Source organism: Chenopodium quinoa, unplaced genomic scaffold, assembly GCF_001683475.1.
Source record: "Chenopodium quinoa cultivar QQ74 unplaced genomic scaffold, ASM168347v1, whole genome shotgun sequence".
NCBI classification, from domain to species: Eukaryota; Viridiplantae; Streptophyta; class Magnoliopsida; order Caryophyllales; family Amaranthaceae; genus Chenopodium; species Chenopodium quinoa.
Window position 1 is genome coordinate 416,611 of NW_018742589.1, and position 21,120 is coordinate 437,730.

Genomic DNA, 21,120 nt, shown 5'->3' on the forward strand with positions numbered 1-21,120 from the left:
GGTGTAACCTTCACCATGTGAACGATTTACAAGTTCTTAAAACTTGTTGGCGACCCTTTTACTTTAGCTTCTTTCCCTTTGGACGCCACCATACTTAAGTGTATTATCACAGTGGGGCTCAAGTGTAGGATGCTTGAAATATTCCCTACAATTATATTCCAAAATTTCAAAATAGAAACATAACTCATTCTTGGTACTTTATAGACATATTTTTAAGTTTATTATGGTTTCAAACCACCTTATATGATCCAGGGAGTCACCCGACGTATTCTGTTCAGTTTTCGAAAAAATGTCAAAAATTGACCCGAAATCGTGTATTATAGCCTTCAATTTTAGATAATTTTTCACTTTTTTAGACCCGGAAATAAAAATTGCCGAGATGCTTCCCATAAACCCTAATACACCCCGAGATTCCATTTTGGTGGGTAAAACATCCAATATACCTTCAAACTGTCAATTTACCCGGTTACAACTTGCACCGATTTCATAAACTTGAGGCTATCACGGACATTTATGGCAACATATAATGATCATATATGATTCCAAATGACATTATATGACCCTGGGATGTATCCCCTGGTATCTCGAGACTTTTCGACACTGGGTCCCGAAACCTCCGAATTTGGCCAAAAAGCGTGTATTATAGCCTTCAATTTTGCCAATTTTTGACTTTTTATGACCCAGAAACAAAAATTGACAAGAATCTACCTACAGACCCTAATACCCTCCGGGAGTTGAATTGGGTGGGTTAAACCATCCAATTTGCCTTTAAGCATCCAATTTACCAGTTTCCGTACACGCCACTTGTATTGGCTATAAGCTTTCACGGAGCCTTTATGTTGTCGACTTATGGTTGTATATGGGTCTAAACAACATCATATGATCTTGGGATGCATCTCGTAAAATTCTGTGAATTTCTGACACCGGGTCCGGACACCTACTAAATTGCTCCGATTTCGTGTATTATAGCCTTCAAATTTGGCTTCCGTACATCATTTTTTCACCCGGCAAGATTATGCATCCAAGTACTTCCATGGGTTCCCAAAGGACCTTGGGAGTCATGGATGATGCCCAGAACCATCTAATTCATCCTTAATCACCATGTCTTAAGGCAGCGATGGCATACCCTCAAACGACAAAATTAAACTAGTTGTTTGTATGCCTTGTCCTTGGGTGCACATGTCTTGTGCACATGCACACACCCCCTTGCACCATCTCACACCTTAACACTTTGGATTTGTCATTTGTCTCAATCCACTACTTAGCATTTTTTAGCATATGAGAAGCAACGCTAACCTCGTTTTCCAAAATATAGGTGTTTTTAGGAAATAGGGTTGGGAGAGGGACGAATCGAAGCGACATATGACTAAATTTCAGTATATATATAACGAATCCTAGTTTAAGAAATATATTAAATATTTTATACTCAACTAATCATATGATTACCCCTTAAAGTAAAGAGGGATGAAGCTAATTAAGGAAGGTTCCAGAAAAAGAGAGTTTCCCTTGAAAGAGAGGATAATTGGGTGCATAAAGGAAGTAGATGCATGTCTTGTTACCAATATAGTAAAGCAATTAAAAAATTGAAGTGAATCACGATAATGAGCATATTCTACTTGACTATTGCTTTAGATAATCCAATTATTTGCCTTTTGAAGCCGTTGAAATACTACAACTCAACTTTCTCTTTAAGTTAGGTGCCTTTTATGGGGTTTTGGCTTTACCCCATATTTCATCTCGTAAATTGTTTTATTTTTTAAATTTTGTTTTCTATTCTTTCAAACCCTTGATATAGGTGACTAGGTGAGTTTGATAACGTTTTAAGACTCTAAACTTTGGATGTATTAATGTATTATTATCTTCTAATAAATTATATTGTTATTGTAATGGGGGGATAGGATTAATGACATCGGACTCGGTTCAATTCATCTTATTCATAATTGATTATTATGGATCCTCAAAAAAAATTGATTGTAATGAATTAAAAATGATTTTTTTAATTGATTTGCTACTATTTTAAATTAATTTTTAATTAATTAAAAATAACTTTGTTTGAATATGTTTACAAGTTGAAAAGATGGATTTTAAAGAGTTAGACGATACGGAATTATTGTATGAGTATATGTTGTAAGAGTCAATTCAATTTCATATCTTGAAGTATAGAGTATTACTTTATTGGATAATCCGGGCTAATTGATTCGCAAAATAATACGGAGTATGTCATATTGAGTTTAAATTTTGGTAATAGTAGATTAGTTTGAGGTCCCTTGAAAGTTGAAAGTGAGGGGAGGGGAGTTAAGGGCATTTCCCAATCAAAAATTCCCTAAATTTGGTCACACAATTTCACATTAAACCTTATCTATTAGGCATATTAGGCCAAAAATTGCTTAATTATTGGTGCTGGGTTTAGTGGAGTCTGTCTGTTGGCGTTTGTCAATTGTTAGTTCATTGAGCTAAGAGACATTGCTTCTGCACGGCCGTGTGGAGAGCTTCGGTTGGTTACTGTGAGAAGGTCATGTGTGTGGGCCTACATGATACGGCAATATTGGCAACTTATGTTAATGAACTAGGTGGCAAGATGCTGGAATAATGTATAGCTTCATTAGAGCAATGCACCATTAGACCAATATTTAAGGCAAAGCAACAACCATGGTTATGGACCGCGATCAATGATGGAATCTCCCATGTTTTTCTTTTCATATATAAGTGACAAAAAAATTATACATGTCTATTGGTGGTGAAATTCACCAAAGATGAACAATAATGGTTTCCTCCAGTCTCAAATTTCGATCACAAAGTAACACTCCCTATCGAATAAAATCTCATTTTTGCTTCAGCTACATGATTTTCCAGTACCTTCTTTCAAAGAGAAGTTAACCACTTCCAGATTTCAGTGTATTACTCAACCTAAAAAGAGTCGAGAGAATATTTACAATCAGAAATATCGTGTCGACAGCTGAAAAAGGAAGAGTTCATTAGATAAAAAGCAAAAGCATACCAATCTAAGCCCTCAAAAAGGCCTTCTCCTTTAGTGGCAGAAGTCTTAAAGATTGCCCATTGTCGGCTTTTGATCTTGTGAAGCTCCAATGCCTCAGTGACAGCAGCATCGTCAAGTGCACCCGGCAGATCCTATCATGCAACAGAAATTTGGGAAGAAAAACTTAGATAAGTGGCTGGTGATTTTTGAATTCAAGTATATTTGAGGCCACTAAATTACAGCAGACAAACAAGGCAACATTAGTTTTGGTAGAATCACCCACTGTACAAATTAGTTATCTCAATTTAGTTATAATAACTACTATGCAATCTATACAGAAAAATCAAACCATTTAAAGATGATTAAATGACACATTATTGATAACCAAGAGCAGGGTAACACAACCAACCTGCTTGTTAGCAAAAATTAGGACCACGGCGCCCTTAAGTTCTTCCTCCTGAAAAGGAATGGAGCGCTCATGATTTGCATTTATAAATCTTCATCAAGTCACTTCAACATCAGAAATAAATCAAAAAAATATTACATCTGAAAGATATGTAGCAGCTTGCTATAAATCCTAACAAGATTACACAATCCCATCAGTTTCAACTTCACATCCTTTTAAGTATATGATAGTAGCAACAATATACATAAAATTTAATAACTAGAGACAATACCTCCAAAATTGCATGAAACTCATCCTTGGCTATTGCAAGCCGATCAGTATCACTTGAGTCCACCACATAGATTATGGCTTGAGTGTTTGGAAAATAACATCTCCAGTAAGGCCTGGTTTATAAAGGGCACATAGAGTAACAAAATAAGAAAATTAATAAGATGTGAGCATGTCACACTCTAAAAGTCAATAGAACTGAAACTGCAAAACTTAGACAAAACAATTTCTTTTGGCTCCTGTAAAAGCTTAGTGTAAAAAAATTCAATCGGAAAATATCATAATGTGCCAAAAGAATACAGCATTTAAAGCAAACCAAACAATTTCGAGATAGTGTCCAATATATTACCTTCTGAAAGTATATTAGTAAATATATTAAAGCTTGCACACAGCAGGAAATATTTCTGGAGGGGATTCTCAAAAATAAATACTACCTTCCGAAAATATTAGTCAGTAAGGCAGTGTTAGTTAAGCAGGTGATGTATAAACTAATTTTGACAGAGTGGTTCAAAATAAAGCATTACGAGTTTCTTTATCCAAGCCTATTTCTGCCAAACACAATAGAGTTGCTTAACATGAGATAATAAAGTGCATTCCCTCTTCCAATGCATGCTAAAACTGATGTATCTAGGGATTCCAGCAAGATGGGCACAAACAATGCCCTTACAGCAAGTTATCCCCTAGTTAGTTTCTTCTTTTTATTTCTACACCCATCTTCTAAGTTGGAATAATGAGACGATGACCAAATTAAAAACAGTGATGAATGGACTTCAAACTAGGTTTTTGTTTAGATGGATTAAAACTTCACGATGAGTTGATGACTGCACGTCAAATAAAGCAGGTTTAATATGATGATGAATTGATAGGCCTAGTTACAAGCTGTGAATCCTGTGATATGCATCGAGCACAAGGTTTTTATTATAGCTTTTCAGATTTTCCATAAAGCCCATTACCTTACATACAGACCGGAAGAGGGCACAATACTGAGTAAGCAGCAGGTTATAATTTATGAAGAAATGAGGACAAGCAATTTCCAATTAGCTTTCCTTTGGTATTGAGTGCAAGGTTGAACTTTAAAAGATACATGATTCTTCAAGCCTAACTGGGCAACCAACTTTCAATAAGGTTCTACCAACTCTAATACATTTTAACTTAGACTGCCAAGTATATCATAGTGTTACCAGAACGGCTATAGATAGGTTCCCACTTAGGACACTGGACACATAAAATGGTTTCAAATGTAGATAGCCTTACAAGTAAATGTCATTACACTACAGAGGAGCCACATATTTTGCAAATGTCATAACATTACAGAAAAAAAGACATTAAATACATTAAGTGTAGGCCCAATCACCCATTCCAATTACAAAATTGAATGGCACAAATGTCCTTTACTTTTGATTTAACAAGACACATCCTAATCCCAAGTTAGTAAAATAAGGGGGTGAAACCGTAAAGAAGCTCAGAGTTGTCCAGTTTGAAAATCCACTTTTGTCCAGTTTGAAAATCCACTTTTCATCTTTCTCACTGAACTTATATTGGCCCACTCCCAAATTATTTAAGATCAAGGTTCCTTGTTTCTCTCATCCTCAAAGCCCCAACAACAAAATTCAATCAGTTCAAACATGATAATAATGTTGGCAGAATTTCCACTGGAACACCAGTGCAGATAGATATGCCAGTGTCTTACAATGTCAGCGACAGTTTAAATGGCAGTTTTGGAAATAAGAGAACATGGTGGTGGTGCACTTATTGAAAGATGCAAAGAGAAGTGGGAGCTAGAAGTGGCAATGCCGTTGCAGGAAGCACTAATGACAGTGATAACTGGAGTGGAGGTTATGTTGTTCAAAGTCAGCTGGTAGTATCAATTACTGATGCGTGTCTCCAAGGGGTCAAGCTCAGCATTTTTATAGAGAAGTTTACCCTTTTATTAGTAATAAAATATACTGTCAAGTTTCTATATATATATTTGACACCTTAGAGCTTAATAACTATTACTGCCAATTTTTAATTTTTGGTTTTAAGATTATTTGAAGTTCAACGATATAGATAGTACATAAAATCCAGAAAGCATGCCCTTATACAAATAAAGAGACATATCTGAAGCTTTCATATAGTTAGCCGTCAACAAGGAAAAACTAACAAGTTGTCTGATTTTGCAGTAACATCAGAAACTGATCTCCAGTGCCAAGAAATTCTGTGGCTCTAATAATTAGAGTCATGAATGACTCTAATAATGCTTTGTTGGTTTTATTTGTGCTTAGATGGAATTACCATGATACCAAAATACTTCTTCATTAATACCAACAGAAGAAAAATGTTTTGTTCGTATCATTAGATCTCTTTGTTGGTGTTAAACAATACCATCTAAATACAATTTCATACCAACAAGCATTATTAGAGTCATTGATGACACTAATTATTAAAGACTAAGAAATGCTCCTCCAGCGCCACCATAAAAGGGCATATTACTCAATGCATACAGACAAACAGGAGTCATTATCACTAATATACTTAACTAAATCTTTTAGCTTTATGACATAGAGATCGGGTATTAGGAGGTACCTTATACTTGTCTGCCCACCTGTGCCAACAGGAAAAATAACAAATATCAGGGGTGAAGTTCAGCAAAATATATAGGCTTCTGACCAACAAAAACATGCATGAAATACCAATATACATGCATAAATCACATACTGTAAAAGTACTATTGCAGCTTCTGACTAACAAAAAGAGGTCCAACAAGAAGCTATTAACATGTTCCAGAATACGTATTTGAAGAAATTTCTTAAATTGTACATCCTATACAGCACAGGTGCAGACAAAACTCAGCCAAGAATAAACGAAAAAGATGATTTGGTTCTACATATTCCATTATCTCACCAAACAGAAACAAGCTTAATATTAAGGCAAATTGTGAATCTAATAGCGAAAAGAGATATTCATCCTGGCTTTAATTGCCAAATTTGCTCAAAGATGGTTCAGAAGATGCAAGCCATAGAGTCAAAGTCTGAAAGCTTAAAGGAATATGAACCCACAAGAAAGTAAAAAATAGAAGTGCTATTATGGATAAGATAAGAATTGATACTCAATGTGACATGAATATTACTGTATGTCAGCTAAAGGAAGCAAACTCTACTCAAGGGGGATATTAAAGACATCATCAAGAAATAGAACATAAGTTCTGCAATTGTCAGTAAGTAAATCAAAGTGATCACACTGATATCTGCACATTATGGGGAAAAACAGCAAGTTATAAAGAAAGTACTGGAAGACACAAAGGAGAAAAATCTAATAATGTCTTGGGCGTGTGTGCCAATCAGGGAGGTACAGAAGTAACGTAGATAATAAGGACCATCTGATTCGTGAATGAGGTTACTGAATCCAGAGTCCTATTATCTAAAATTTAAATAATAGAGAAAAAACGTATACTCCAGTAGATAAATTCAACAGGCATTGAAACCAGATAATATTTCAATTAGAAGATGATAAAAAAAAAAAAAAAGTCCTCACAATTTTCATTTATAACCCACATCACTATCAATAACTACTACCTCCATATAAGTTGCAACTTTGGAATATTTTATATCTCACAAGTCACAAATAATAGTCCAAAGTTGCAACTAATATGAAACGGAGGTAGTAATAAGATAGATATCATTATTTCCACAATTCTACTAGCTCATTCAAGACGCTGATTAGACATTAGAGTATTAGACAATGGCTCTTGAAATCAGGATGCAAATGTGGCTATATTAACACATTATTTCCAACTTTAATTAAAATATCAGAAAGCACTAAAAAATATTATTGCTCTGATTTGAAACAAACAAAACCATATAAAGTCGGGTCCCTTGTATTTTGGTGATGGTGCAAGGCTATATGACTAATATGTAGTTTAGTTGGCCTGAAGTCGTGTTTGAAAAGAAATAAGAAAAAATTTACTAAGATCTTGACCAATTATCACAGAAGTTGGGGTAGGCTCCAATAAATTTCACATTTGGACCAATTGATTCCATATACATACTTAGAGCTTGTTTTGTGCTGATTAAAAAAAATGCCAAGGAACTACCTACCAATTCTTACCATTTTCCCTCCTTATATATCAAGAATTTGGAAGGAAAAGAATAATACAGATTATTAATTTACACCAAGGGCAGTATCAACCTAGGAAGCACGGGTACGGCTGTTGTAGTCCGTTTCCCGTACAGGGGACAGTTAGGGGACGGGTACGGTATGGGGACGGCAAAAATACGTCCCCCGGACGTTTCCAAAATTTTGGGTATGGCTGTAAATTTTGGGTACGGCCCACGCTAAATCTGGAGACGTTTCGGGTACGGTTCAACATATTTTACTATTTTAGATGTCCCCAAGAGCAAATTGAACTTTCTGACTTTGAAAGCCCAAGCCCAGTTCAAAAAATAATTGAAAAAGAAGGGCCCAGATTAAAAAAAAAAAAAAAAAACACAACAATAACTTACTCCTTGAATCTAAGGGAGCAGGACTAGGGCACTCATTAGTCATTATAGTTTCTCTTTGAAACCTTGAAGACTGAAGTAGCCGACCACCCACCACTCCATCTGCTCGGCGCCGCCGCAGTGACCGGTAAGTTCTCTGGTTTCTTTTTTTTTTTTTGTCTTTTGCTTCTGTTTTTCTTTCGATCTGTTCTTTCTACTTTTTTTTTTTCTTTTTTCTTTCAATCTGTTCTTTCAGCCTATTTATGTGTGTTTTTTTTTAATGGCCTCTCATAATGTTGGTAGTAGCACGGGTAGTGGGTCAGTGATGGAAGTGCTTTCGTAGATTATTTCCACTTCTTGATGATCAAAACAAAGTGATGGATGAATTCGCACAATTTTCTATGAAGAGTGGCCCTTTTGAGGATTAAACTTGCATTTCAAGAATGCATACTATGGAGCCTAGGAGTTGGTGGGCTAACTTTGGTGCGGAAACTCCTCTTCTTCAATCTTTGGCTTTTAAACTACTTGGACAGCCTACTTCCTCTTGTTGTGAGAGGAATTGGAGTACTTACAACTTCATTCACTCACTTAAGAGGAACAAGTTAAATCCAAGTCGTGCCTAAGATTTGGTTTACATCCACAATAACCTTCGTCTCGCTTCAAGAAATTCCAACGAGTATGGAGATGATAACACGAAGATGTGGGATGTTGGTGGAGATGCATTTGATTCTATGGAGGATGTGGGGTTTTTAGAGTTTGCGGAACTCTCACTTGATGAGCCCGAGTTGGAAATCGAGTTGATTGTTGAAGAATGATGTTCTTTATTTTTTTACATGCTTTTGTCAAAAACTTTAATCTTGAATTTGTAGTAATGACTTATGTATAGTTTTAATTTTCTATATTTTTAGGTTTTTTTTTGCCGTATCCATGCCGTACCCGTTTTTTACATTTTTAATTTTGCCGTTTTCCGTCCCCGTACCCGTTTTTTGTCCCCGTCCCCGTTTTAGTGCCTCTTAGGACTATCAACCATATACACAAGGAGAGCTAGGGTCAGAATATTAAGAGTTCAAAGCATTTACAAGTCTCTCAAACCAAAACCACTCAACCTATAAAGTCATGCTTGGTCCTGTATACCAAATCAAGAATCACAGGATCCTCAAATAATAAAGCCTCAATGCTTGGTTAATAACTTAATACTGGTTTTTCCCTCAAATTCCATCAATTCCTTTTCATCTATACCATCAATTCGCTTAACATACCAGCTCTACATTTCCGCAAACTCATTAATCCTTGTGCTAAAACTTATTTTTGTAACCCAAAACACCATTTATAATTTGGAGTAGCCTTTTAGTCTTTCCTTTGAATTTCAATCCAAACATCATGATTGTCACCTTATAATCTATGTTCCTCACCCCAAGGAAAAATAAAATATAGATTGGTACCTTCACTCTCCAATAACATGGCTACTTTCTTTGCACATAGTGACATAGCTATGCCTAAAATAAAAACCATGTAATTATGGTATGGTGTATATATGTGCTTCATGAATTATTGTCCAAAAACATTTCTTGTTACTCCAAAATAGCCAAACCTTAAAGCTATCAACCTTAACAATTCAACTTTTGATCATCCACCATGGTCATTCACCCAATTCTATCACCTAATTCCCAGCACCATAATACTCACACAATTTGACTTATTAAAAGAACCCCAGTCCGCCACATAAAAACTTCCTATCCTTTCCCATCATTTTTAGTCAGGATCTCTTCTATATATAGCTCCCTCATTATCTCCTTCAGTTAAAACTTCCATATATGATGCTAAAGTCACCAAATACACAGACATCATAACCACTCCTACCTATACTTTTTATAACTCCAAAAACCCCTCAGTCATGGCAACTTACAAATGCCAATGAATTTCTAAGATATACACATGCCAATGAATTTCTAAGATATGGATCCCAAAAGAGAACAATTACATTGAAAATGCAAAATACATAAGTCATAGGAATGAAACACTGTCGTTCAATATACATGATTACATGATGATTGAGTTTCAATTTAGTTATGTTGATGATGCAAAAACTATAATATCAGTTTAGAAATAAAAAGATGATAGGCCAATACAAGATCAAAACCATAGGCAATCTCTATTGACAATGTGACAATTAATTTCTAAATTTTCATCGTTTTTTTTTTTTATTTTATTTTTTTTATTTTTTTTTTTTTTTTATTTTACGAATGATAGTTTCCATCCAAAACAATTTATTTGACAATCTACTCCAAAGTCAATTTCCATTCCACATCACCCCACTATTGTCTCCACATGAACTCATTTCAGTTAAGGGTGATTTTGAAATCAGGCCTCACTTAGTCGTTATTTTCTACAAATCCTTGAAAAGTGTTAGCTCACATCCCAAATATGAAAAATATCCCATATAGCAGGCAATAAAATTTCTGCAATTCTCCTATTAACCATATATTGCATCCACTGTTATGCAGCATATTAATCCCAACAATATTGTTTCAAAATGTTTTGAGGCATTGAGATTACAATATTTACATCTATCATTCATATATTCCGAGGGTACAATTGTACAAGTTTTTTTAAAAAAAAGGAGAATGAAACAAGAGTAAATGTTTGGATATAAACACTCAATATAAATAGTGCAATAAGCTTGTAAGTTGTAACTACTGCTCGGTAAATTGGTAGAAAAATGAAAACTGTAAATCTTCATCAAATACCATTGAACTTGTTATTCTTATTCCTCAGTCACTACATTGAATGTATAAACCAGCACGGTTAGCTACTTAAAGCTTATCATCAATAGGACCATACCTCAGCAAGAACAGCAGTAAAATACCCTAGTATAATACTTCACTGATACACACATGATTCATGAAGCAATAAATAATAATTTTGGATTACTTCCTTGCATTGTTAAATCAATGGTCAAAAAAATTCAAATTGTGAACTGATAAGCCCACCACTGACTCTAATCACCCATCTTAAACAATGCAACGACACGAAATCAGGCATGACAACATAATAATAAGATAGAGCAGGTCACATACCCAGATCCCACACTTGGAATTTAATGTTTTTGTACTGCACTGTTTCCACATTGAATCCAATAGCTGAAAATGACGATCCCCAAAAAACCAAATCTCAATTAACACTCTAATCACAAGATTAAACACTAATCACAAGAATAAACACTCAAATCAAAGCATAAATCATGATAAATTAAGAGCAGAACACTTACTTGGTATAGTAGAAACTACCTCACCCATCTGAAGCCGATCTGGGGTTATAAGATCAAACACAAAACATCAAAATATAGAAAATTAAAAACTACCCAGATCACAAAACTGAAAATTAGAACATGGGTTGTAATAAAAATTAAGAAAAAAAAAAACATACAGAGAATGGTGGTTTTGCCAGCATTATCAAGACCAAGGACGAGGATTCGAGCTTCTTTATTGCCGAAGAGAGAAGAAAAGAGACGAGTAAACAAAATACCCATTTGTAAATTGGCAGAAAATCAGCGCATCAAATGGGATAGATCTAAGAAATTGCAGAAATTCTTTGGGTATCTTATCTTCTTGTCACTGCAACAAAATCAATAGAAAGCAATCAAGTGAGAATGAAGAATAAAAGAGATTAAATAAAATTGCATGAGGAAAATGTTGAAGCCTTGAAGGAGAAAGGGTGTGCCTGAGTGAGAGACAGAGACTGGTGATCTGGGCAGAAGAATTCTGCAAATCATAGAAATTAATTCAAGAAAATATAGAATCGGAAGATGAAAGGAAGGAAGTGTGGGAAAATGCCAAATTCTTCCTTTTCCTCTGTATTCTATTTAGGGGTGTCCATAATTCGGATAAAAACCGAAATTCAATCCATTCCAAACCGAATTATTAATTCGGATCGGATCCGAATTTTAAATCGAATTGGATCGGATTGAGATTTTTTGGAAATTCGGATTTTCGGATTGGATCGGATTTACCCTAATTGGATCCAATCCAAACCGAAAACCGAATTGTAAAATTAAGCTTGTATAAATATGGATTTCTTTAATTTTTGAAGTTTAGGTCAAATACTTACTACTACAAAAAATAAATTAGGGAGACTTTGTATTAATTAATTAATGACTTGACGTTGAGCTATTTATTTTACTCATTATTTAAAAGACTTTTAGTTGTATTAAAGCTTTATTTTTATAATTGTATTAGGAGCTAAAAAATAATGTATTATAATTCGGATTTTCGGATCGGATCCAAATAACCGAATTTTAATTCGGATTGGATCAAGAGAGAAATTCGGATCGGATCGGATTGAAAAATTGAAAACCGAATTATATTTCGGATTGGATCGGATTTGGACTAAATCCAAACTGAAAACCGAACGGACACCCCTAATTCTATTCCCCTGATCCCCTCTCTCTTACGGAGTATTTTTTTCTTTTTTCTTTTTTTAATTTTATTTTCCGTTTGTTTAACATGTGTTTTTTAGACCGATAAATCCAATTTAATCCGAATTACTCTATTCGTGCTTGAATTGTATTTAACTTTGAATGATAATAGACAATTATACCCGTGATCCATCCAAAAAGCTATTTCGAATAATTGATATTAGATGAGTATGACTCTATAGTTCACACGTTGAAACTTATGTAATTGACTTATTGATTTATCAACATGAGATCAATGTCAAAAACTGGGATTATGAGATCATAGTTTAATTAGTTTTTCTCATCAAAAGAAAAGTCATATTGGAAGAGAAACATGAATGTTAAAAGTAAGGAATAAAATGTGATATATTTTCTTTTTTTAAGGAAATTGATATCCACCATTACAAACCAAAAGTGAGGGGAAAGAATTAATGATCCTCACACCCAAGGCCCCAAGTGCCACAGTGGTTACTCGGTTAATTTGATACTGGTAATGAGTGATGAGTAGCATAAATAGTGACCCCTCCACCGGTTAGAGCTCCAAGAATCGTAGAGTTTTTGAAGCCATACATGCTAAAAATGTTTGTTCATGCTCGAACAAGTGATTCACTCTCCGACAGTCACAGTTTCTGCTTCCGCAAGCTCACAGGAGATCAAACATGGGCATCACGCGTGATGTGGCAGCTGCCGCAAAAATTGGGAATATTCTTCAAGAGAGAACACAAGTATCATGGTAAGATCAAAGCAGTTGTTGATAATATGAGAGAAGCCGGTGTGGAGTGAAATTACTTAAAATTCAACTACTTTATCAATGTGCACAATCATACATGGTGTAGTACAAAAATAAGGTGTGTAGTGTGTTTCCATAGTTCTCGATGGACCTTGTAGTCTATCGAGTGTAGTAGTGTACTAGTGGACGACCCAACCAACTTATTCGGGCCATAACTTGCCGTTAGCTATATCAGAGGTCTTTGATCAGTCACGAGTAGTAGTCTAGTAGGGTGCAGTCCTATTTGACCGACTTTCACTTACATAAACTTATCTCTACTTTAGCCTTTTTTTATAAACCCTTATGGCCTCATTTGGGAGATGACATGTGTAAACACCAATTCAAAAGTTGCATAAATTAGTTGCTTCTGTATTCTGAGACCCTAGTTATGTTATGAATCTATATAAAACTGAGAAGGTTCAGCATCATAGACAATTTTGAGACTGAAACATAAATATTTTTTTTTGAAACCAGCGAACATAAATATTTATTTCACAGTACTCTGCCAAGAGCAATGTCGATCAACGATTTAACATACATTTGATGCATTACACTGGATGCAGACAAGATCTAGTTCCCTAACTCTTCTAAACCCTTACGTATGTGTTATTCTAAATAGACATGGTGTAGAATGCTCTTTCGGCCTCTCCTATACACTCTACAACGCGGAATGGAAAATCATCTCAATGAACTCCTGCCAAATCAGACAACATAACAAAGGAGCAACATGTCAGAATAAAAGCTACGAATGATTAGTTAAAGAACCACAAAATTACAAGAAAGAATCACTCCATGAAAAAAGAGAAATGCAATGGCTTAGTTACCTGTTTGCCAGATGGAACTTTAGGTTCACCCCATTCAATGGCCTTCTTCTCAAGATACTCAAAATCAGCCTTGCCCGCCTGGATGAGGGATTGTCAAGTTAATGTCTGAATGATGCATATTCATACTACAGGATAGATGTTCCGCTTTAACAATTACAGAAAAAAGATTACCTCTATTAAAGCCCCAATCTCTGAGTCGAAGCTCTGATATCTCTTCTTCACAAAGTTGTCAAGTGTTCCACCCTTCATTATGAAATATAAACCACAATATTGCTTAGGTGTAACAGGTAAAGAGAAAATGAACAAGCGTAGAATGCATAAGTTTGCACCATTACCTCAATTAACTTGGCAGCACTTCGGAGTCCACGAGCCATTGTATCCATTCCACTAATATGTGCAATGAACAAGTCCTCCACATCTGTGCTCTCTCTTCGGCTGAAATACAAAAAATCATCAAGCATTAATAAGATCGGCCAAAATATTAAACCCAACAATGCACGGAAAATCTTTCTTTACATGGACCGCTTGATCTCATGTATTCACTTTTGCCTTCTGTCTTTTTCTTAGTCATAATAACTACTAAAGTCAATTTTAAACATTATTATATAATTAATGTACTATATAAACCTATATATCCCCTACAAACCAGTTCCAGGAATTTTCCTTCACCTATAAGTTTAGAAAATGATGCGCCTCCAGTTCAGTTTTAGATCTTAATTACTTCACGTTTCTATTCTGTACAACATAGTCTTGAATTCAACAAAGAAGGGTACACAAAGTTCCCTTTTGAAAAACAAACAAGAATAACTTACAGTTTAGCATCGAAGTTGAATCCTCCAGGAGCCAACCCACCCTATAGAAGAAAAAAAAGGTCAGATCACTAACAGGTCTTCTTAATTCCTACACAAATTTGTCTAGGAGGCATTTGACTTACATTTTTTACGACAGTGAGCATAACCTTGGTAGCTTCTGCAATATCTGTCATGAACTCATCGGTATCCCAGCCTGTAACAACCCAATTCACAGTGAGGCAACAAAATTATCTTTACGTATATATGTAGCTGGGTAGAGCACTCTTCACATCCCTCTTCCCCCAACAAACAAACAAAAAAGCTATACCAGTTTGAGGATCTCCAGAGTTTGCATCAATATTTCCAAGCAAGCCATTTATTCTAGCAGTCTCAAGGTCATGATGACAGCTGCAAACATCCGCATTATATTATAACAAGAAATTTATACATGCCTTTGTGCTATTCAAAGGAGCAATGAAATCTTAACACTCTACAGACACAAATCAATCAATAATTCATGAAATACCTGTGACCAGATAGTGTAGCATGATTGCATTCAATGTTAAGTTTGAACTCATCTGTCAAAAATAATATTATCCATGTATCAGTATCGTCAAGTCATGTACATATGCAACGATAATTTCCAGCCATCAAACCACCAAAAATCCAGATCCAAAACAAATTAAACCTAGCTAAGATTAGTCGAGTACTTCTTTGTTTACAACGATGATAAAATAGACATCAGAAACAAAGCAAAATAGATATGAAATCCAGTTTAAGTATTAAAGCAACAAGTTATGTATGATTCAGGGACAAGCACGGAAACTGGCAAAAAGATTCTTTTATTGCTCATCTTCAATGGCAAAGGAGAACCCTTATATTAGGTTTTCTGCATGAGAAGAAGCTAAAAGACCAGAGATTGAAAGAAAAGGAAATCTTAAAATCACCTATAAGGCCGTATTTACGCAAGAAATTAGCTGCGGTTGCTGCATCCCAGTCATACCTAAAAGATATTCTTGTTCAGATGCCAGGAAAAAGAGAGAGAGAGAGAGAATAGAAGTCTAGGTGAAAAACATACTGATGCTTGGTAGGCTCCTGAGGTTTAGGTTCAATAAGCAAAGTTCCTGCCAGAAAAGAATACAAAAAAGATGGCATCATGGCAAACATGAAAATTATTATTGATGATAGAGCAAATGCAAGACATGATGTACATATAAAAAGATTAATTACATATATTTATCAAGTATTCGTTTGTTCTAGACTAAAAAATGTAAACAAACAAGACATTACCATTAAACCCTATCTTCTTCTTATAGTTGGCAGCAGCTTCAAGAAACCTTGCCTGTCAAACAGGAGATTATTGTGCATCAATGCCTATTTACGAAGTGAGTGATTGAAAATGGAAAAACAATAGGATGCTGACGAAATTACACAAAAGAATGAAAAAAGGTGAAGAAGATGTGCAATTTTCAACGTCCCATACCAAAAATTTGAATGAAGATCATATTGTATGACAAATAAAAGAACAGAAACCATTAAAAGGTAGAAACAAAAGTTGATAATCAGATTATGTCTCGTACCATATGATCAAGTTCTCTTCCCATATCCGTATTTAAAAGTGTCTGATAACCCTCACGGCCACCCCAGAAAACATAGTTTTCACCACCTAAGTAATGAGTCACCTGTATCATGTAAATGCGATATCAGCACGATTCTCCAAATTGAAACCTAACAGCTTCTCCTGTCAATATTGTGGCAATCACTCACCTCCATCGCCTTCTTTACTTGAGCAGCAGCATATGCGTATACCCCGACTTCAGGACTGCAAAGAGAGGCTCAAAGTTGTGAAGGTAGCAGCAAATATTTTTAACAAACATAAATGAGGAAGATGGTTATTCATACCTTGTAGCCCCTCCGTGCATGTAACGAGGATGATGAAACAATTGAGCTGTACCCCACAAGGGATGAATCTTGGAACCCTGCTTTTCAGATACAAGTCAATCAGAACCCATAGATTTTGAATGCCAACTAGACTCCCCAGCTTGTCCTACTATTTAATAATCAAGAATAACAGTATACAGATATTTTGCACAAGACAACAGTATAGGGATAAGTTCACTCAAACATAACAAAATTATATGGAGGGCATGCACAACAAAGACTATAATATAATACTTTTGACATATCAGAAATATAATGAGATTCCATGTATAAGAATCTTCAAAACAGACTAATTGAGTAATTGCTATAGATTTAATGACCCCTACTAGGCATGATCATTGAAATCATTGGGAAATTACAGACTAGTATAACAACAGTAAGCACAGATACGATTCTCCATCAACAAGCGAAAAATGTAACATTCCGAATGTATTTACTAAGCAGTTGGCTAGAAAATACAGTTTTTAATGGTTCCAAAACAGATACAAGAGCCAAAGATTGATGATGCAAAGAAACTAATACATCAAAAACATGTTTATAAAGTCAGGAGATAGGCAGTAGCAGATCAGCATGGAAAAACATCAAATAGTTGAAAAGTGATTTATTTTAATTATAGATTCTGGACAGCTATACACATTAAATGAAGGATGCTAGACGAATTAACCAGTGAATAAAATTCTACATGGGTGATGGATTTAATGTTACAGCACAAGTAGTAAACTACTAGACCCTGTTGCTTTAACTGAGGATCAATGATTGTAAGATGGTAGATACGTAACACTTTAGGGAAATACACAAAGGAGCCAACTGTAGCTCCTAGTTATCCAGTTCATTCCACACCCCACCATTCCCTAGGTAAATAACTTTTGGAATGTGCAAACTGGTACAGGGTTAATCAATGGGCAGACTGACTAATTAAAATAACAAAGCAAAATACATTCCTACACAAGTACATAAGTTAAGCAGAACATATGTTGTATATGACATTTTCTTTAACAATAAATTCCCTCAAATCATTACAGAAGTCAATGTTTCGACTAGAAATAGATTGATATAGGTAAGGCTTCTTTTCAATGAGCAGATTAGTTTACATTCCTACACAAGCAAAATACATTCCTACTAATTAAAATAACAAAGCAAAATACATTCCTACACAAGTACATAAGTTAAGCAGAACATATGTTGTATATGACATTTCCTTTAACAATAAATTCCCTCAAATCATTACAGAAGTCAATGTCATTTCGACTAGAAATAGATTGATATAGGTAAGGCTTCTTTTCAATGAGCAGATTAGTTTACATATATTGTTGTGATAGAAGCACACTCAAGAACCATACACTATGTTTCCTGTTGAAAATTGAGCCAAGACTCATCAAATAAGTTTACAGGATATGATTTCTAAAAGGTTTGCGGTAAATATTCACATATTTTCAACGTGACACATGAGTGGAAGGTTACATGAAACTTTAGAGATCATATTAGTAAATATAAGTATCAACTTAAGAAATCCACTTTGTTAAGTTGCAATATTTGAAATAATTGATCAATCAAGTGTGGCTTGAGCAGATTTGTGCCTCATCTCAGCAACTTGCTAGCCACTGAGGCAGATTATTAATGCAATATAATTCACTAAGACATCAGACAAAAGAATTCAGAAGTTTAACTTCCTTTAGTCTACCATAGTGTATATCCTCAAGTCATTTTATGTTTCTCATGATACCCTCAAAACCAATTTGCATAACATTAGTTATCCCTGAATCATATAGTACGAATTAGCATACAGAAAAAGAGGGCCAAAGACTCAATACAACATACCTGCAATTCTTTAGCTAAAGCTACTATTTCATCCATATTTTTGTTAGTTTCCTGAAACAAACAATTGAAATCTTTAAATCTCCAAATGAAACAGAGAAAAATAAAGAAGAAAAAACATACAGCAACTCCAAATTAGCTAGCATATAGGTTTATTATTAATCTTAGAAAATTGCACATCAAACTTGGGCTGTTTCACTCCAGGCCCAACAATTTTGACAGCCCTATTTAGTATCAAGTCATAGACTCAATTTCATATCCAGGTCTAAGAAAGTTAGTGTACCTCCAAAGTTTTACCATCTGGAGCTATATCCCTATCGTGGAAGCACCAAAACTCAACTCCAAGCTTATCAATGAATTCAAAGTTAGCTCTCACTGCAAGAAAGAAGGCAATGTTAGCCTAATTTGACCTCTGATATAGGATCCAAATTAGAAGGCAGAGAGTGCATCAATGTTACTTCTTCTCTTTGCCATGGCCAAAGAATTGGTGCCATCTTCCCATGGCCAATGTTTTGTGGGAGCACCAAATGGATCACCTCCTGTTCCACGGAATGTATGCCAAAATGCAACACTGAATCTAAACCAGTCCTGTAAATTCATTAAAGAATAATTAGGAGCACATTATATATACAAAATTTTCCTTTTTCTAAGGTCTATAAACCTAACATTTGGAAGATAGTTGAAACCAACCTTCATTTTCCTTCCTAGGATCACCTCTTCAGCATTGTAATATTTGAATGCCAGATGGTTCTTGCTGTTAGGTCCCTAAAAGTGGCGCAAATACAAAGAGCTTAAGGCATTGTTTTTCATAACAGGTGTAAGAAGAACAACTTATAGACTTACTATGATATCTAAGCTTGCATTCACACAAATACTAATAACTTACCTCATACTTAATCTTGGGAATTTCAGGGAAGAACTCCCCTACCCACTCATCAGTATCACACCCACTGCCCTCAGCAGGACAAGTTGGTGGACCGACTGCCATCTACATACAAATATAAACACGGTGAATAAGATAGCTATACTAATTAATCTGAAAATGAAAAACATATGAAAAGTTAAAAGTGAAGTGCTAAAAGCATGTTTACCACTGCAGATAAAGCCAGATTTAAACAACATAGGAGCAATAAATTCATTCGCAACCCCATTCTGATCAGTTTCGCACACTTCTGCCATAAGAGCAACAAGAATCATCAGGGAAAAAAAAAAAAAAACTATTATCACAAATTAAGTTGCAGTAAACAGCAATTTACAATGACAAGAATTAGACAAAGAGAAGAACCCTACTCTCCTAGATGATCCTAGCGCGAATCAAGAACAGTATGCTAAAAAGAAAAAAGGTCACAAACAAAGCTCACTGCACAGATTCCAGCACAACAATTTCTATTACTAGGTGCTCCTCATGATTCAAAAACGAAATTAATAAAAGCCAACATCAAAATATCAAAAGTTCAAAACTATGGATACTACAAAAATTGATCCAACTACATTTCGGCCGCATTGAGTAAGTCTGTCCTACAGACTATAGTCCTTTATACCGTGAAAATGAACTCATACAACAATTGCTCTAAACTCGCTTTCGAATCATTAATGTCACGGTAACAAGCAAAGCAAAACACAGTCCAATTCTATATTAGAACCAATAACAACTACTGAGCAGTACTTGAATTACAATCAGAAATTGCAGCTAAAGCCTAAAAGACAAAAGGGTGAAAAAGAAAGATATTTTTGAGATATTTTTTACCTTAATTTTCATAACTGGACATGATGCCAATCAACAATAACAAAGAAATATCTCTAAAACCCTTAAATTTAGAAACATTGCTTACTGAACCTAACAAACCCCCACAAGAGGTAGGTGGTTCAATACTTGGTCACATTGTCACATTACTAGATCAAATTACACTATTAACTCGACTATTATTAATTTCGAGGAGGGAACATATACACAAACAACAAGATGATAATTTTAATCAAATCAAACACCTGAAATAGCTGAAAGGGAACAAAAAGCATAAATATTCAATCAAAAGACTAAATTTTTAATGGAATCAACTCATAAAATTTGCAGAAATTTCTATTTTAAATACCCTGAAAAATAAATCATAGAAAAACCCACCAAGAATCGTTTACTGCAAAATCAATTTCACAATCCAGTAATAGAAATAATTAACCAAGAGAAAAAGGTAAAACTTACCAATCAACCTAATATAAATGTATAATCAATTATGAAAGCAAATTATAAATAGCCAAATAGGAGATTTTGAGAAGAAAGAGAGAATTTATAAAGATAGATTTGGTTTATCAGTTTCAACCAATTTATCAGGCATATTTTGAGTTTTTTTTTTTTTTTTTTTTTTTTTTTTTTTTTAGCTATACGACCTGATCACTAATCAGTCAGTTGAAACAAGGATATA

The 21,120-nt window shown here is 34.8% G+C and overlaps 2 protein-coding genes and 1 pseudogene across 5 annotated transcripts; 1 reads left to right on the plus strand and 2 right to left on the minus strand.

Moving 5' to 3' along the window:
- Nucleotides 1–2,666: 2,666 nt before the first annotated feature.
- Nucleotides 2,667–11,978, minus strand: LOC110721085 (ADP-ribosylation factor 1). Its single transcript, XM_021900205.1, has 9 exons — nucleotides 11,828–11,978; nucleotides 11,534–11,721; nucleotides 11,376–11,414; nucleotides 11,185–11,247; nucleotides 6,216–6,234; nucleotides 3,655–3,766; nucleotides 3,387–3,434; nucleotides 2,999–3,129; nucleotides 2,667–2,907 (listed from the first exon to the last, which is right to left on the minus strand). Exons 2-9 carry the CDS (start codon nucleotides 11,634–11,636, stop codon nucleotides 2,874–2,876), a joined length of 549 nt encoding a protein of 182 aa, XP_021755897.1. The 5' UTR covers nucleotides 11,637–11,721; nucleotides 11,828–11,978; the 3' UTR covers nucleotides 2,667–2,873.
- A 916-nt stretch (nucleotides 11,979–12,894) lies between these two features.
- On the plus strand, nucleotides 12,895–13,670 carry LOC110721060 (annotated as a pseudogene).
- Nucleotides 13,671–13,773: 103 nt separating this feature from the next.
- Nucleotides 13,774–21,091, minus strand: LOC110721086 (xylose isomerase-like). 4 transcript variants are annotated; one of them, XM_021900206.1, is made up of 21 exons: nucleotides 20,901–21,091; nucleotides 19,792–19,872; nucleotides 19,587–19,688; nucleotides 19,391–19,465; nucleotides 19,159–19,288; nucleotides 18,984–19,075; nucleotides 18,704–18,754; nucleotides 16,847–16,923; nucleotides 16,712–16,766; nucleotides 16,525–16,626; nucleotides 16,235–16,286; nucleotides 16,023–16,068; nucleotides 15,892–15,947; nucleotides 15,471–15,522; nucleotides 15,273–15,352; nucleotides 15,088–15,158; nucleotides 14,966–15,006; nucleotides 14,489–14,588; nucleotides 14,325–14,396; nucleotides 14,154–14,231; nucleotides 13,774–14,023 (listed from the first exon to the last, which is right to left on the minus strand). In XM_021900206.1, exons 2-21 carry the CDS (start codon nucleotides 19,849–19,851, stop codon nucleotides 13,988–13,990), a joined length of 1,428 nt encoding a protein of 475 aa, XP_021755898.1. In that variant the 5' UTR covers nucleotides 19,852–19,872; nucleotides 20,901–21,091; the 3' UTR covers nucleotides 13,774–13,987. The 4 variants fall into 4 exon arrangements, with proteins under 4 accessions (XP_021755898.1, XP_021755900.1, XP_021755901.1 ...); XM_021900208.1 differs by having other exon boundaries at nucleotides 19,792–19,869; nucleotides 20,901–21,081; XM_021900209.1 differs by lacking the exon at nucleotides 20,901–21,091 and adding an exon at nucleotides 19,991–20,698 and having other exon boundaries at nucleotides 19,792–19,869.
- Between the last annotated feature and the right edge of the window lie 29 nt (nucleotides 21,092–21,120).